General features: G+C 40.7%; 1 protein-coding gene across 2 annotated transcripts; it reads right to left on the bottom strand.

The window, feature by feature from the left end:
• Positions 1–75: 75 nt before the first annotated feature.
• Positions 76–15934, bottom strand: PM20D2 (peptidase M20 domain containing 2). 2 transcript variants are annotated; one of them, XR_012653048.1, is made up of 8 exons: positions 15415–15934; positions 15189–15337; positions 11501–11643; positions 8312–8466; positions 5821–5956; positions 3960–4095; positions 1370–1477; positions 513–542 (listed from the first exon to the last, which is right to left on the bottom strand). XR_012653048.1 is itself a non-coding variant. In XM_075046600.1 (7 exons), exons 1-7 carry the CDS (start codon positions 15874–15876, stop codon positions 340–342), a joined length of 1356 nt encoding a protein of 451 aa, XP_074902701.1. In that variant the 5' UTR covers positions 15877–15932; the 3' UTR covers positions 76–339. The 2 variants fall into 2 exon arrangements, 1 of the variants encoding a protein (XP_074902701.1); XM_075046600.1 differs by lacking the exon at positions 3960–4095 and having other exon boundaries at positions 76–542; positions 15415–15932.
• Positions 15935–16486: the final 552 nt, after the last annotated feature.

Raw genomic sequence — 16486 nt, 5'->3', positions numbered from 1 at the left:
AGAATTTCCATGTACATTCTGTGTTTCCCCCCCATATTACTTTAGCAATACATAGAAAATCACTGACAATGGATCTAAACACTATCATTTATTCAACATTGCAACTTAAAGACAACATATTTGAGATCTCTCTCTGAAATTCATCACCATACTGAATACAGCAAACATTACAGCTAGATGAAATTGCAGATTTTTTGAAAGCAATGATACTATTTGTTTCTCCTAAAGTCCAAAAAGAAAAATGAACATTTCTTCAGCTATGTGTTTATCCAGCCCCTTCTGGGATTTAAATGGAGCATCTCCATTAAGTCAATCCTACTGAGAGAGGTTTAATAAAGTTTAATGTGATGCACATGCTCCTATGCCAATGCCAGATTCTTTGTTAGGTTCTACTGGATTTATTTGCTCCTCTTCTTTTAGCTTCACCTGTCTGAAGTCTTCCCTGACTTCTTCTAGCAGACCTGGCTTGAAAATGACATCCAGCGCTGTCATTGCCAGAGCTTTTGCTGTGCGCAAAGCATAGAACTGAGCATTCTGTGACCCTGAAGAAAAAAAGTAAAGAGAAATTTCAGGTTTGATTACTAGTATTAGATACAATCCACTAGCTCACCGCATAAGGCATATTCTATAAAATAAGATCTTCAAGTTTTAATTGCAAGAAGTTTCTTAAAAATCTACTTGCATGAAGTACACCTATCTTCTGATGCCTCAAAACGAATTTTCACATGCAAGTACTAAACTTTTTACTACTGATGTAAACAACTAAGACTAAAAACAGGGAAATGAGTGTTCACATTTTCCTTTTTAGAAAATGCAGAGTTCTATACCATTATCTCTATCACATTTCCAGAGTATTGTGCTTTAGGAGTAAAAACTGCTTTTATCTTTTGGCTCATGTTTAGAAACTCTTCTGAATATGCCTCTAGGGATAATCCTGATTTCTTCTGTCTAGATGATATACTAAGTCAGGCTTTTTAGTATAAGGAGTGGTCATCCTTCCCATATACATTTAACTTTAAACACAAAAATAGAAATTCTACATTTTGTCAGCTTTTTTCTGCAACTCTACAATTGACTAAGTTAATTATTTCAGGTCTATATTCAGCTGAGATCCCGTCATGCTTGAAGAAAGCAACTCTATTTCTCTAGGGGTATTCACATGCAGCCACTTTCAGATCTAGTACTTACACTTTCATACATTTACTACACAGTAGCTTTGAATACCATAAAAGCATGTAAAAGCTTTAACCCTCTGTAATTTGAAATATTTATAATTTCTAGATTTGCTGTATTGAAGAGTCAGCAACCAGTCCATATAATGCATAAGGGTTCCAAATATAAACCTCTAAACCTTTTCATTTCCACTCACCTGCAGCTTCTGTGTACTGCTCAGTATGATTCAATGCATCAGAGCCAATATAAAAATAAGGATGAAGCCCAGGGACTACAAATGTAACATTTCCAAAGTCCGTGGAACCTAGAAGCAGCATAGAAATTTTCTTAATGAACAAGTGTTGAAGAGTATTGAATGCTGCAAGAAAACGTATGATAGATATTATCTCCAGCCCTTATCTAAAATGGAGTATCCTTTGCCCTAAGTACTAAAATAAAAGCATTTCTAATGAGTCATTGTCCATACAAAAATCTCCCATCCCTGAGATGTTTTCCCTAACTAGCCATCCTCAGATGCTGCTCTCCAGTGCGCTTCTGATCAATAATCAGTTACTGGACTGCAAAGAAGATGTACCAGCAAGTTGCTATTCCATTTACTGTTAATTTTTTATCAAGCATCTCCTGATAGTAAGCTGTTAATTCAGAAACAATGAAAGCTGCAAACCTTGGAATTTCAGGCAGTTCAGCTATTTTCCTGCTACAGCCCTTAGAACCAGGCCCAACAATTCCTGCTTTTCACCAGTATGCAAATATTCAGCATTAGGTAGGGGACTGTAAAGTAGGAACAATCTACCTTTAAACAATAACAAATTGAGGACAACTATTTTTTCCTGTGCTTTTTGAATATTCTCAGTTATGGAAACCTTAACAGCACAAGCACTCTTGAAATAACAAGATCATAACTAAACTCCAGATAAAACATTAGCACTTCGTAGATGTAAAAAAATTCTTGATAGCAATGCTGCAGATTTTAATGATTCTTTTATGACTGACTAGCACTTTCAGTATGTTAGCTCGTGATAGTACCTATCTCACAGTACTGCCTTATCTATTTAATGATAACATCCAGAAGTAGTAGAATCCTTCAGAGTACATTATCCAAGAGTCTAGGACTACTTCCCAAGTGCCTTTTTTTTTACCCAAACAAGCAATCCACTCAGTATTTGTTAAAATGACATTTAGAAGCTGGAGAAATCAACATACTAGTTATTGTGAAATTCAGATACCAGAGGAAGCATTGTTTCGTAGCGGGGAAAATTAGGGATGACCAACTAGGATCTCAGCTAACTTTTTTGAGGCCAATCAGAGCTGCAAGAATTTTTTTCTTTAGCAATGGCATATAAAATGACTGTTCCAAAGATTTAAAATTATTTGTAACACATTGGGTAGCCTCCATATCATGATACTTTATGGAGAGAAGATATTGCTAATGCCTTAAGACTTAGTATTGAAATGACTGAAGCATACAGATTTTACTTTGAAGCATATAGTTATTAAAAGTAAGTTCACAGAGCCTACATTATATGATCAAAGAGGACAAGACTAGCTTGCTATTTGCTCTGCTTACAAACAGAAGCAGCAAGGCTTGTCCAAAACCATGATCTTTTCCCTTAAGTTCAGTATACATTTGAAGAAAATCCAACTCTTGGCACAGCAACAAGTTATTCTAATTTTCCATAGCCTACACTATTGATCCATTCTTTGGTCAGTCTGGAAAGACAAACCAGAAGTCTAGAAGTTCTGCCTACTCCAGACTAAACCAGGAGTTCTAGACTTGCCTTACTAAGTCCTAATACACAAACTGCAGGAAAGACTGTGTTGGCCTTTTTCCCTGCTCTCACTCAGCAAATGAAGCATTAGAAATTCCAGTGCATCCCACCTCTCGGTCATGTAATTCCACTTAAATTTATATCCATATCCAATCTACTACCAGTTTACAAGTTATTTTTGCTGAAGGTAAGAGATTTAAACTTTGTATTTTCTAGTAAAATGGGAAGCTTACCAAGCCAAAAACCAGGCAGCTTTTAATAAAAATGTGACAGTCAAATCTTCCCCTTTATCAGAAAAAATGTTATATCCTTTAGTGGTAATAACCTAGCGGCATGTTTAAAACATCAGGTGTTCCAATGGTTCCCATACAAACATCTGGGGGGATGCTTGCTAGACATGTACAGATTGAGATTCCTTCTAGAAGCATAAATAACTGCACAGTTATCAATGCAACATACAGACTTGTGCACCATCTGCAACAGAAAGGTATTGGGAGCTCCAGCCTCTCAAAAATGTATCCCCAAGCTAATACTGAAGCCTCTCCAAGTCACTGAACACATAATGGAAGTCAGTACTACCACAAACATGAATGGAGGGGAAAATGCAAAAGATTCCAGGAAGCATTTATACACAGCCCCAAGCTTCAAAAGTGCTGTTTTCAAAACATAGTAGCTCCTTCCCAAGATCATCTGTATCAGTTTTGTGCACAGTAAGTCAATGAACCCCATGAATGCTAAATATATCCGAGTAAGTTATCACAAGCGTGGGTGCCTCAACTAAAGCATGCTAAACTAAGCCATCTGCTTTGGGAGGTTCTCAATATCCTGTAGTAGAGTTACCCTACCACCAGAAGGAGAAACAGGTCATGGCACCTGGTCAAAGCTAACTCAGATTCACATTATTTCACATCATCCTGGCCATGTGCCAAATGAGTGGAGTGTGCACAAGGCACACACAAGGTACTGTGATTTAGACTAAAGAAACTCTTTGTAACGCTTAGCTGCCTAAAGCGATACCTGTAAGCAGACCGATACTAATACCCATGTAGAGGTAGCAGCGAGTATGCTCATCTGTTAACGACTTTTCTGCTGCACAGACATGGAGAAGCAACTGAGCTATCTTCCTTCCCTTTCAACAGAAGAAACTGATATCCTAAAAGAAAACATTGAAAACCACATGAAAGCTAAACAGAAATAGAGGTCTTGAAAAAGATGAGACAAAACACTCAACCCCCCCCAAAAAAAGGGTAGCATACAAAATTCCACTCCTATGTCTCTGGAGGCTGTGCTTTGTTAGCACTCCTGAATCCCCACTGCAAAAACTCAGAGTAGAAGCTGTGGAAAGAAAATTCAGTAAAGCCTACTGCAGTGTGAAATAAAAACCACAATTCCTCAAGCATATTTTGACATTTGACAAGCAATTTAAGGACAGGACAGGCATATGGGAAGTTTCAATTTAAGCAAGGTAATGGTTTACATTTAGCATATCATGTAACTTACATATAAAAGCACTATTACAATTAGGTGTCTGTACTAAGTTCATTTGAAGCCCTCTGAAACAGCAAGATCACCAGTATGCATGATCTTCACCCTTAATACAATGGTTTGAAGGAAGCAACTAGCAGAGCTCCAGAAGTTTCACAGTAAACTTTCTAAGTAAGGTTCCTCAGCCCCTTTCTTAGGCTAAATGAGCCAAGTAGTAAATCTTACTTGTACCACACTGAAGAAAAAAGGAATCTGTCTTTAGTTATAATTTGTTTTTATACCCAAGACAACAAACCAGTTGAAGAAAATAAGCCTTAATTTGGAAGGGAAGTAAGAAAGAGAAAACCAACCAGAATACCATTAGATATGCTGTCTCCCCCACCCAAAAAAACCCAAAAAACTTTGAAGAAGTCTGCCCCCAAACACCAAGATCTCAACTGTCCAAAGATAGTCTGCATTTAACATAGAGATTAGTACCGCAATCAAACTAATTAGAATAACAACTTCTGAGAACAATCTTTTCCTTCTAACCAAAGAGAAAAACCTTTAACATGAGTGGAGTAAAAACTTTTCTATATACAGTTGTGATCAGTAGTGAAGGCTATAAAATATCAGCAGTGGGTAAGACTTGAACAGAGCTCCTGTAGGAAGATTCTGAAAAAACCCAACTGTTAAGGGTTATGAGAAACCCACCTAAGCATTCAAGAATTCATATTCCTATTACTATAGCTCTGAGACACCAAGTGAAATAGTTTGAGACATAGTCAAGACCCAGAAGGGAACATCCACTTGAACAGCACCCTTTGGAAAACTAATCTGTTGAACTCGTGATCTAAAATTAGAGGCATAGAATTACCTGTTAATGGAAGAGGTTTTAAATTATGGTTACCGAGATGCTTAAACTTCCACTTAAAAATCTCTTAAAAAACCGTCTAAAATATTAGTTAGATGCTAGTAAATTTGTTTATATGTAAGCTTGGAAAATATTATTATTAAACAAGGTTCCTCCATTCATAGCAAACCAGGATTCTGTATTTCAAAGCAACAGAATGAGTCGCAACTTATTACACACCCTTGTGTTCTCAGTAAGATTGTTCTTAGCTTTTCATCCTTCCATCCCTCTGCCCAAACTGCTTCTTTCTTGAAATACTTTCAGAAATATTATCAGAAAATTATTACTGCTCTGCATATGTGTTGGGAAAATTTCTCAGATTCTACAACAAATACAGAAACACAGGCCAGAGGTACAATCCTTTTACAGAGCTTCAACTTTCTAATTTGGCTTTTTCTTCTGACCAAACTATGTTTAACCTAGCTCTATTCCATTATTTTATACACTTTAGAGTTGATCAACTTAAGCTTAAGTCATAACAAAAAACCCAGATGGAGTTACCTGACAAGCCATTCAAGATACAGTCTTCTGATATAAATTCTATCCCAAGCTTCTTTCCATTCTCCTTGTAAACTTTCTGCAGGCTCTTATTTGGAAGCACATTGTAGTAATCATTTTCACCACCTTTTATTTCCACCTAGACAAAAAAACCCCAAATAATTAGAAATTTTTCTCCAACTTAAGCCAGTTTAACATAAAGAATTTAAAGACCAGAAAAAATAAGTACATATCCATACTTCAAGCCCATGTCAAAAGAGACATAAGTGCTATGTTTCTTTCAAAAACACAACATTCTGCCAAATATTACTCTTGATCAAAACACAGCTGATGTTGTGTCAAGCTTGCACCAGGCAGCCAAATTCCAGCATAGATTTCACAGATAGCATCTCCAAAAACAGGAAACAAACATTTCCAGTAACACCATCTAATGATTTCCACTGCAGGTACTATTAAAACTACACAGAAATCAATTTAGGCTTTTGCCAAATTCTATTTTACTATTGTTTAGAACCATTCATGAAATGACTTCACACAGGCAAGAAGTTTGAAAACAAATGTAAAAAACATACCAATGTCAAATTTCAAAGGAGATCTTAACTTTCATTCTGCGTAAAGTGCACTTTCTAAAATCTTTTTCCAGCTAAAGTGGAGGGGCCATACTACAAAAACAGCATCTAATGCCTCAAATAGACCTTAAAACTCACTAGCTCATTCATATTCACTATACCTATTTCTTCTGATGAGCATAGAGATTCTTTTCATAGCTGTATTAGTCATAACTTGTAACTACAGAGCAAGTAGAACCACCTATCATAGCAATACAGTGCAAGGTAATCATATTGCTTGAACATGCTACAGGAGACACTTCCATTTACTAAAAGAAAAAAATAAGAATGCTAACTGAGAAGTCACTCAATTTTTCACATTTGGTTGCTACATGAGCCTGCTGTTCAACGGGGCAAAGGATCTAGTGACAAAGAACATGGAAAAAAAGACAAAAAACTCAATACCTGTTTTGCCTGTTCCTATTGGTAAGGTTTGCCATCAAGCCTCCCAGGTCTCTGAGCCTAGTAGCACTGTCTGTAGGGGGGGGAGCATCACCCACGGCAAAAAAAAAAAGATTATGGGGCTACTGAAATTGTATGTACACGGGACCAGGATGCTGAGTAAGAGAGAAGCAGCAATGCAATCAGTGAGCTATCATTTTTTAAATGTCACTGAAATAGAGGGATGCTCCAGCTCACTGAAAAAGAGCTAAAGGTCACATCCACCTTGAAGGGCTAAGAGGAGGATCTTGGAAATTACAGACTGGTCAGACTGTCCTATCCTCAAGCTCCCAGAGGGATTATAGAGCAAATAAATCCTCCTAAGACCCACGTCCAGGCACATGAATCACAAGGAGATTCTGAACATCCAGCATATATTCACAGAAGAGCAGACAATGCATGACCAAGCTTAGCTTTTCACTATGACCACTCTGGCTCAGAGGACACAGAAGACATGCAAGCTCAAAGTGTTATGATCAGTGGCACGAAAATCCAAATTGCTGCCTGTCACTTGCAGCATTCCTCTGCAATCAATACTGGTGCCATTACTGTTTTAATATCTTTATTATTGATGCAGACAACTTCTGTGAGACCACATCTGGTGTATTGTGTTCAGTTTTGTGCTCCTCAAATCAAGACTGGAGCTACTCCAGGGGAAGGCCACCAATAGGATTAGGGTGCTGGAGAACATGATATACAAGGAAAGGCTGAACAAAGTTGATTTGTTGAGCCTTCAGAAAAAAAGGTTAGGGGGAAATCTTATTGCTGTCTACAGTTATCAGATGGGGAGGGGACAAAGACGACAGAACCAGACTTCTCAGAGATGCCCAGTGATATGACGAGAGGCAACAAAGAAAATTCCTATTAGATACAACAGAATCACAGAATGGTTGAAGTCAGAATGCACCTCTGGAGGTCATCTTCTCCAACTCCCCTGCTCAAGCAGGGTCACCTAGAGCTGATTGCCCAGGACCATATCAAGGCAGCTTTTGAGTATCTCCAAGGATGGAAACACTACCATCTCTCCAGGCAACCTGTTCCAGTGCTCAGTCATCAGAGTATAAACATCAGGAAAAGACTTGTTCACCAGGACATGGGTAGAGCACTTGTTGAGAAAGGTTGTAGAATTTCACCCTTGGAGATACTCAGAAGTCCACATGGCCCTGAGCAATCTGCTCTAACTTGTCCTTCTCTGAACAGAGGGTTTGACTAGATGACCTCTGGAGGTCTCTCCCAAAGTAGATTCTTCTATGATTCTGTGGCATTCTATTTATAAACCAAAGTTTTCTTTCAAGACACAAAGCAACAGAATAGCAAATAGTATCATAAAAATTTAGATTTATTTCAGCTAAACCCCTTGCAGACAAATGTAAGCCTTGATTTCCTGTTCTGGCCTAACTTATCTCCAGCGTAACAGAAATACATGACCATGAATACATTCTTACTTTGCATCCTGTGGCCAGTGCTGCAGATCTGAAGCAGTTCTCGACCTTCTCTGTCAGAACAGAAAGATCTTTCATTGAAGGGGCACGCAAGTAAAACTCTAGTTCAGTGTAAGAAGGAATGATGTTAGGTTTCACACCACCATTTTTTATTACACCTGCAGAAAGGGAAAAGTCATGTTATCAGTGTTAAATACAACTGCTTGATCTTCAGCCCTGTCACGAAACTCCTTGCTCAAGAACTAAATATATAAGCAAAAACCAACAAAACATCAGCTGCGCATGAAATACAAAGAATGTAAAAAATACAGTATGCATACAAAGTTTCTTCATCACAGATTAAGTGGAATGTGTACATGTTTTTCAGGACAATTTCATTGCATTCTTTGGTTAGACATCTGTTATAAACCTAAAGACAAGCCAAACTAGCATTTGTAATTAATCCCCTGAAATTCAATGCATCAGAGTCATAAAGCAATCTGGCTGCCATTGAAAGAAAAAAATTTCATTATAAAGGCTACCTTGGATTCCAGCTTTTAAAGGTTTCTCAGCTACAATGTCTCCAAATTATTTTGCCAGCTTGGAGAGAAATTAAGTTGCATTTCTCAGCAATACTGGAGTAATGTATGCGTCAGTGCACAGAAAGCTCATTAGATTCCTCATGCTAGATCTTTAGAAATACTGGAATGTATAATATATGTATTTTATTCAAGAGGAAAGTTTGAGTTGAAAGTGTTCCCTCAAGGCAATGTGTGACAACTACATAGTTTTCAGTTATGCCATCAGAGGCCATAATTGACCATAAAGGACCACAATATTTAGATATTTCAACAATAAAACACTGTAGACCTAAATTCTACGTTAGACTTCAATGCATTAACAGCTAGTTGCTTTCAACAGGCTGTTTGCTTCCCTGGCCTCCTACCCTCAATTTATGTACATGGAATAAGATTTGTTTTCTTTAGAACCTGAGAAACTATCTACCTTAAATGGAAATACTGCACAAAGTCACTGATGTGTGTCACTGAAGCCTGAAAAGACAGCACTATCAGGATGAAAATGGGCAACAAACCTTTACTTTTGGTGCAGAAAACCTATTAAGACTATGAACTCCCCCTCAAGTAAGACCTTTCCAGTCTCGAATACAGTCAAAGTAAACAAAGTGCTGAATTAAACCACTATCAGTACCAGTCCATAACAAAAGGAACAGCTCAGATGAGAGGGACAGACATGACAGGAGAGGAACCAGCAAGTAAGCAAGCATGCAAATTTGCATGGCACATACCATAACACACTTCCTCAAAACAAGTAGCCTAATGAGTAAACAACTTTCACTTGTCTCGTCCAGCACATTTGTAAATGGAATTGGATAGAGTCTAACAGTACATCTACACTTAAATTTCAAAGCAACTGCAATATGGACTGGACAGCAGATCTAGCTTAAAAGTAGGCTGCCTGCATACTACTAGTAGCACCCAGTTTGCCCTTCTAGATGGAACCTTTTTTTTTTTTTTACAACCTGTTTAATACAACTTTTTGAACAGAAAAAAGATCTACGTTCCTATTTTTCAAGGAGGCAACATTTACTCCACTCATAAGCAGGGAAGAAAGATAACTTAGCAAATATCAGACAAACTCAAACCAACAATACTTAAGTACATAAAACATTGCTTCAAAATTCTAGACTTCAAGTAATGAAAATTATTTTAGTTTTTATTAGTGGGTTAACACTAAGATTTTTAGTATCACTTAAGTCAGCCACTGCTGTTACTGCAAGTCTACAACACAAGATCTCCACTACACTGTTGTAAAGAAAACATTCCTAAAATTAAATCTCATTCTGGCTGCTTATACTTTCCCAAAAGTATTCTAAATATCTGCGGTTTGAAAACCACATTTATGACAGCAATTGTATCAATACAGTAATTTAAGTTTTGCTGTGGTTCAGGAAGTATTGCCTCTAGGAGGCTTGTTCGGATACTTAGTTTTTTGCCTGCATTACCAATGTAGCCTTTAGAAACTATGAAGAAAGCAGTATTTAGGGGTTTAGGCTTATATTCAATAGAAGACTTATGCACCTCCAACCTTAGACCTGCAACACATGGGTTTCAGACACCAAAACTCTTAAGTGCCTTGTTTCCTACAGAGCAATAGGATAGAGAGGATATGCCCACTGTCTGAAATTCATTTGGGTATGCTGCACAGCAGAACTGCAAACACCTTCGTCTACCATCACAAGGGTTAGAGCTTCCAGACTCCATCCAGACATGCTGGCGAGAAAGACACATATGTATTATACAGCTCCAGCAGCCAAGATGTATAATGACTAGCTCAGAACTTCTGAAAGTGTTTTAAGCTCATAACAAGTATTCCAAATACGCAGTTCTACGTTCAGAAGTTCTGTAGAAATGGCAGTTTCTTAATTTCAACTTGGAAAAAGTTGTGTTGCATGTAATAAGGGAAACCTGGTTTATAGCTAAAGGGCAGCTTCCATCTCAACTTCTGAAACTTTCTCACTGCACAAAAAGAAACACATGATTTTGAAGGAATACAAGTCAAGCTTAATGGTTAACATGTCTTACTGGAAAATGATCTTTTTACTCCAAGGTCTATGAGATATTAAATACTAGAATCCAGTAAACATTTAGTTGATTGGTCTACTAACCAGAACTGTAGGCTTCTGCCATCAATTTTTTTTTTTGTACTTCAGCAAATAAGCTTCAGTCACTCTAGACCACTTTCCAACAAAGGCTAATTAATGAAATGTCTACTACAAAAATGATGCAGTAAGTAATACTTCATTTTTCAGAAGCATTTTATCTTACACATTTGCAAAAACACATACGCTAACTTTAAGGAATTCAAGGCCATGTATCAAAATAAGCTTACCACTTTTTTCTCTGAACTGCAAGCACAAAGACTTAAGATTTGTATAGCCTCTACCGAGGTACCAGTGTCCTCTTTTGAATCTGACTTATAAGCCTATTTTCAGCAGTTAGTTCTGGACACTGACATGATTTTAAAGATTACAGACAAACTATTTAAATGAAATGGTGCTATTTCATAATATTTGATGTGACTATACTAATTTAGAGCAATAATACAATACTTTCAATTGTGGGATTGTATAAGTTAGTATTTCAGCAGACTAAACTCCTACTTGCTGGACATTAAATTTAATTAAGATCTCACCATGAACTCTCCAGGTCGGTTTCATTTGCTGTCTTAAAACAGACAGATTGTTGTATGCAAGAACAGCAGCATCTAATGCATTAACTCCTTCCCAAGGATAAGCAGCAGCATGAGAAGCTTTTCCATAGTATTTCACAGTCACACTAGGAAATAAAAGGCATTACTTGTTTGTTTTTCATTCACTAAAAAAACCTCTAAAATAAAAAGTTCCTTTTGTTCACACAAATATTTGTTATTTAAGCTTTGTGCAGCAGAACACCAACAATTTACCTGGTACTACACTGTAGCAAAGTTGAACTATCTTTGAACACAAGAATATGCTGAAAGATTCCTAGAAAACCAATTAAATAGAACAATACCAAGAGCCAGACAGGCAAAACAGTTAGTGTTAACATACCACTATAGAGCCTTTTCCTGAGAAGTACAGGCTTCACATACTAATTAAATTTCTCCAACAATTTTTTTATACTACCTTACTGTTGCAAGACTTAAAGTTACTAACATTCTTCTCAGAGGGTAACAAACCCTTTTCTCTGATTCAAAATTAGAAGTTGGTTGTCCTAACTCTTGTCAAACTTAAAATGTGTACATATATATGACAGCAAAAGCACATTAATAAGATCACATACAACCCATGTCTAAATAACAAAAGTCAAGTTCACAAGTGTAGTAAAGGCATAGCCTAGTATAAAATACAGATTACTATGCTATAGCAGGGATGTTCTTTCCCTGCACACCTTAAAAATGCTGGTAGGAAGGCTTGCCAACAAGGAAGAAATCTAGCACCAAGGTTATCCTCCAACTTTGTAGAAGTCATAAAATGCTGCACCTAAACACATTCGGTAAGAATTCATACTTTGCTTCATCTGAGGGCCATTTATATTAGCCTTACAGAATAATTTAATATTTCAAATGATATGAAAACTCTTTACACAAGAGGCAAATACTAAATACTCAAAACAACAGAAGGTATTACTATTTATCAAATACACAAATATTAGTTTTTTACCAATAGGAGAGATTTTAACTAAATCTGTTTGTACTCAGTACCCAGTCCTTTACATAAAAAACTCCATCTTCAAGCTCAAAGAGCTCCCCCCACCTCGAGATGCACAACCTGTCTCTCACCCAGCTAGGACCACTTGCTTGTCCCTCCATCTTGCACAAATGCCAGCTTAGTCACTTATCCTGAACTGACCCCTCATGCTCTGAACCACACCACAGCTCTAAGTTAATAGCAGAACTTAAATACTGGATAGCCAAGAGGGACACAATGGAGTGTACTGTTGCAGCAGAAAATGTCTCCTGCTACTTACTGTCTGCAATCCAAATTATGCCCTCTTCCATCCCCCCTCATCCTTCAAGACAACAATACATCCCATACTGTAAAGTACGAGTTTTACTTGAAATTTATTATCATTATGAAATCAAGATAACAAAACTTATCTATTAACATCCCAGGTATTAGACTGCAACCCCTCATACCAACTCACAAAGAAGTCAGGACAGATCCCTGGATATTCTCCAAAAAATGGAGAGAAGGCAAAGTAAAGCAGAAAGTCACATTGCAATAATTTCTTTCCCCAAGAAACACATGCTTCTTACTAAAATGTTCTTTCAGCATTCCTTTTCCTGTATTTCTATTGCTACACAAATGTCACATACTTTAAGAAAAAAACCCAACGGATTTTGGTGAATAACAACACCATAAGCCAGTTTAAGAATATCAGCAGAAGAATGTGGATCCTGTTTGACCAACATTAAATAGGCTGATTAAGTGAAGGATAAGTGAATAAGAATCAGCAAATTTCAGCAGGTATTCACCACATTTATCCCAGTATGTTAATTTTACTTTAGGCACAAGCCAGCTTTCAGAGGTTGCAGATACAGTAATACTAGCAACTTCGTGATCACCAGTCCTTCAATTCCTTGGAAACAACTAAAGATCAGTTACAAATTATCAAAATGGTCTTTGTACCTTTGGAATCTCATAATTACATAAATCATGACAAACTCAGTATTTCGAGTTTTTGGAGGTAGTAAGTTGTTTCACTTGGTACTTCAGTTCCATGCCTCCTCCACATTCAAGGTTTGAAGGCTGTTTAGGACTTGCATCCTACAGCAAACCATCACCTCTGAAGGGAGACTTCAAAATCTTACGTATCAAACTCAAAAGACTATTGCAAGAGTTGAAATGAACAGAAAGACAAAACTATCAATGAAAATTGCATCTTGACGATTATAAATATAGTCTGAAGGTACAGCAACCATAAAATTTAGCAGTAACAGAAGCGAATTATCCACCAGGAACAGCAGTGGCAAAAGCACAATGGCCAATAAAATCAAGCACATAGGAGCTGGAAGGTAGCACAACCATGCTGAAAACAGCTCTCAGTACATCAAGTCAGAAATGGTTGGAAAACCAGTTATTTAAATACTACAGAATTTAATCAGAGACAGCCAAACATAGTACTTTGAAAAAGCTGTTGCACTGGAGGGATGTTACTAGCAGAATCTCTGCCAGGTAAAACCTTGGGATTAAGAATCATTAGTAACTGTGACACAAAAATGTATAACAAAACCTGCTGATAGACGACTGCTGGAACACTATGAAAACAGAAGACATTTAAAATATCAAAGGAAGAACAGCATGGTCTTGCAGACTGGCAGAGAAAGAACAAACTAAAGCTCAAAAATGTTTTAAAAGATCACATACTTGCAGACTAAGCATTTGTCCAAGAGTTGACTGCTTGGAAATGACTGAAGAGGAAGCCCCAAACATGCCAGCTGGCTCCAAAATGGTAAGGAGATACTATGGTCCCAGCATCAGCTAAGTAAGGTCTAAGGAAATTCCACCTCATGTACTGTGTACAAATCTGGTTATGCACATGCAGCACAGAGTACTTCAAGACAAGTCAAGTGACTCCAAGTACAAAAGAACATGTGCTGTCACTGAACAGTAGGGCTAATCAAAAGACAAAGCATGATTTCCAAAGAGTTATATGGCTAGCTGGCAAAAAAAGAGCTGAGCAAGAGTATGACTGCTGTCTGTACTTATATATAGGAAGTATATATGGAAGAAGGAAAGCCAAGAACTACTTTGAATCAAAAAAAAAAAAGCTGATGTGACAGTTAATAGATATAAACCGGCCATAATTAAATTTAGGCTGGAAGTTAATAAGGATCCAAACAGCAGTCAGGCTCAGCTGGCTGGCTCTTTCAAAAGCGGGAGAGAAAACCTGAAACATGTTCAAAACTGATTAAAATAAAATGTGCGCAGAGGACTGCATGACCTGGTGCCCAGGAAAGCAAGGACCCATGATCCATGAGACTCCCCCCAGCTGCATTTTAAATTATTTTTTTTTAACAGACAGGATAGTCACGTGCATGTTCAAGAAGAAACACCCAGAAAGATCAGAAGAAAGAATGGATCTTTGGGACGCATGCAAGATTATCTCAGAGCAGTCAGAGATCTTTAACAGCGGGCTGAACACCGCGCTTTGGAAGAACGGCTCGGTGTCCCCAGCAATGACCTGGCTCCTTCGCTGACCGCACATACTTCGCCTGAAGGGCAGCTGCAAGGCCCCCGGCCCTAAGATCAGCCCCTTGCAAAGCAGCTCCCCTAGCCGGGGAGGGGAGAAAAGGCCCACACCGAGCCGTCCCTCTCCACCTGACCCCACTCACTCACTCGTGCTCGGCCACATCGGGCAGGTAAGCCGCGTTTTCTTGCGAGGGGTGCGCCATGAAAACCACATCCAGGCCATCGAACGCTCCGGCGTTTATCAGGTCTATTTTGCCTCCTCCTTGCTCCTCCGCGGGCGTCCCCAGCACCGTGACCTGCAGCACAAACGCGGGAGGCTCAGGGGCCCGCCGGGGCCCCAGGCCGCGGCCCCCGTTCCCGGGAGGGCCCTCACCTGCACGGCGACGGGCGCCGGCTGCGGCAGGCTCTCCAGGGCGGCCTTCAGCCCCAGGGCGGCGGCGGCCCCCACCTCGGCGATCAGGTTGTGCCCGCAGGCGTGCCCGATGCCGGGCAAAGCGTCGTACTCGCAGAGGAAGGCGACGCGGAGCGGCCGCGGGCCCGGGCCCGGGCCCCGAGGGGCGGCCGTGCCCCACTCGGCGCGGAAGGCCGTGCCCAGCGCGTAGCGCGGCTGCACGGCCCAGGCGGCGCCCGGCAGCTCCCGGCTGGAGAAGAACCGGGTCATGGTGTCGTGCGCCCGGTGCTCCTCGTAGGCCAGCTCGGGCCGGCTCCAGATGTCGCGGCTCAGCGCGCCCAGCCGCGCCGCGTTCAGCTCCACGCTCTCGCACGCCCGCTGCTTCAGCGTCTCCAGCGCCGGCAGCGCGGGGCCGCCCTGCGGCGGCGGCTCCTGCGGCCTCATCGGGCGGCGGCCCCGGAAGCGCCCGACCGGCGTCTGAGGCGGCCGCCGCCGCCGCCGCCCCCTTTTATGGCCTCCGCGGCGCCGCGGGGCACGCCGGGAGATGTAGTTCGCCCTCCCGGCGCCCGGCCAGACCCACCGTCCCGAGGGTTCCGCCGGCCGCCGAGATGGGGCCTCTCGGTTAGGGGGTGCCGCTCCGTGCTTCTCGGCGCCGGGTCGGGCCGCTGACCGGAGGGGCGCCGGGGACGCGCGCGTCCTTCCCGTCGAAGCAGGCCGATGTCAGCCTGCGCCCTTCCCCACAGAGCGAGTGCGAGACCTGCCCTAACTCTGCGGGGCCTGGAAACGACCGACCTCTTCTCTCCAGCCTCCCCTTCGTTTCTTCAGCCAGAAGTCCCGGACTTTGTTTTCCCCTGTACGTCTCTTCGGTATTTCCGAACGCCGGGCCTGCCAGAGCCTCCGCCGCCGCCTCCCCGCCACCCGTGGGGCACGTGCCCTGCCTGAACCCGCGGCAGCGGGGCAGCGCGGGCGCTCCGGTCGCGCGCGGTAAAGCCGACGCCGTCCACGGCGCCGCCCGCGAAGCGCGTGGGCGAAGCCTCTGCGCCGTCCCGGCGCA

The sequence above is a fragment of the Buteo buteo genome, chromosome 15 (assembly GCF_964188355.1).
Source record: "Buteo buteo chromosome 15, bButBut1.hap1.1, whole genome shotgun sequence".
NCBI classification, from domain to species: Eukaryota; Metazoa; Chordata; class Aves; order Accipitriformes; family Accipitridae; genus Buteo; species Buteo buteo.
The sequence above is the reverse complement of the archived record's forward strand: the minus strand, read 5'-3'. Positions and strand labels throughout refer to the sequence as shown.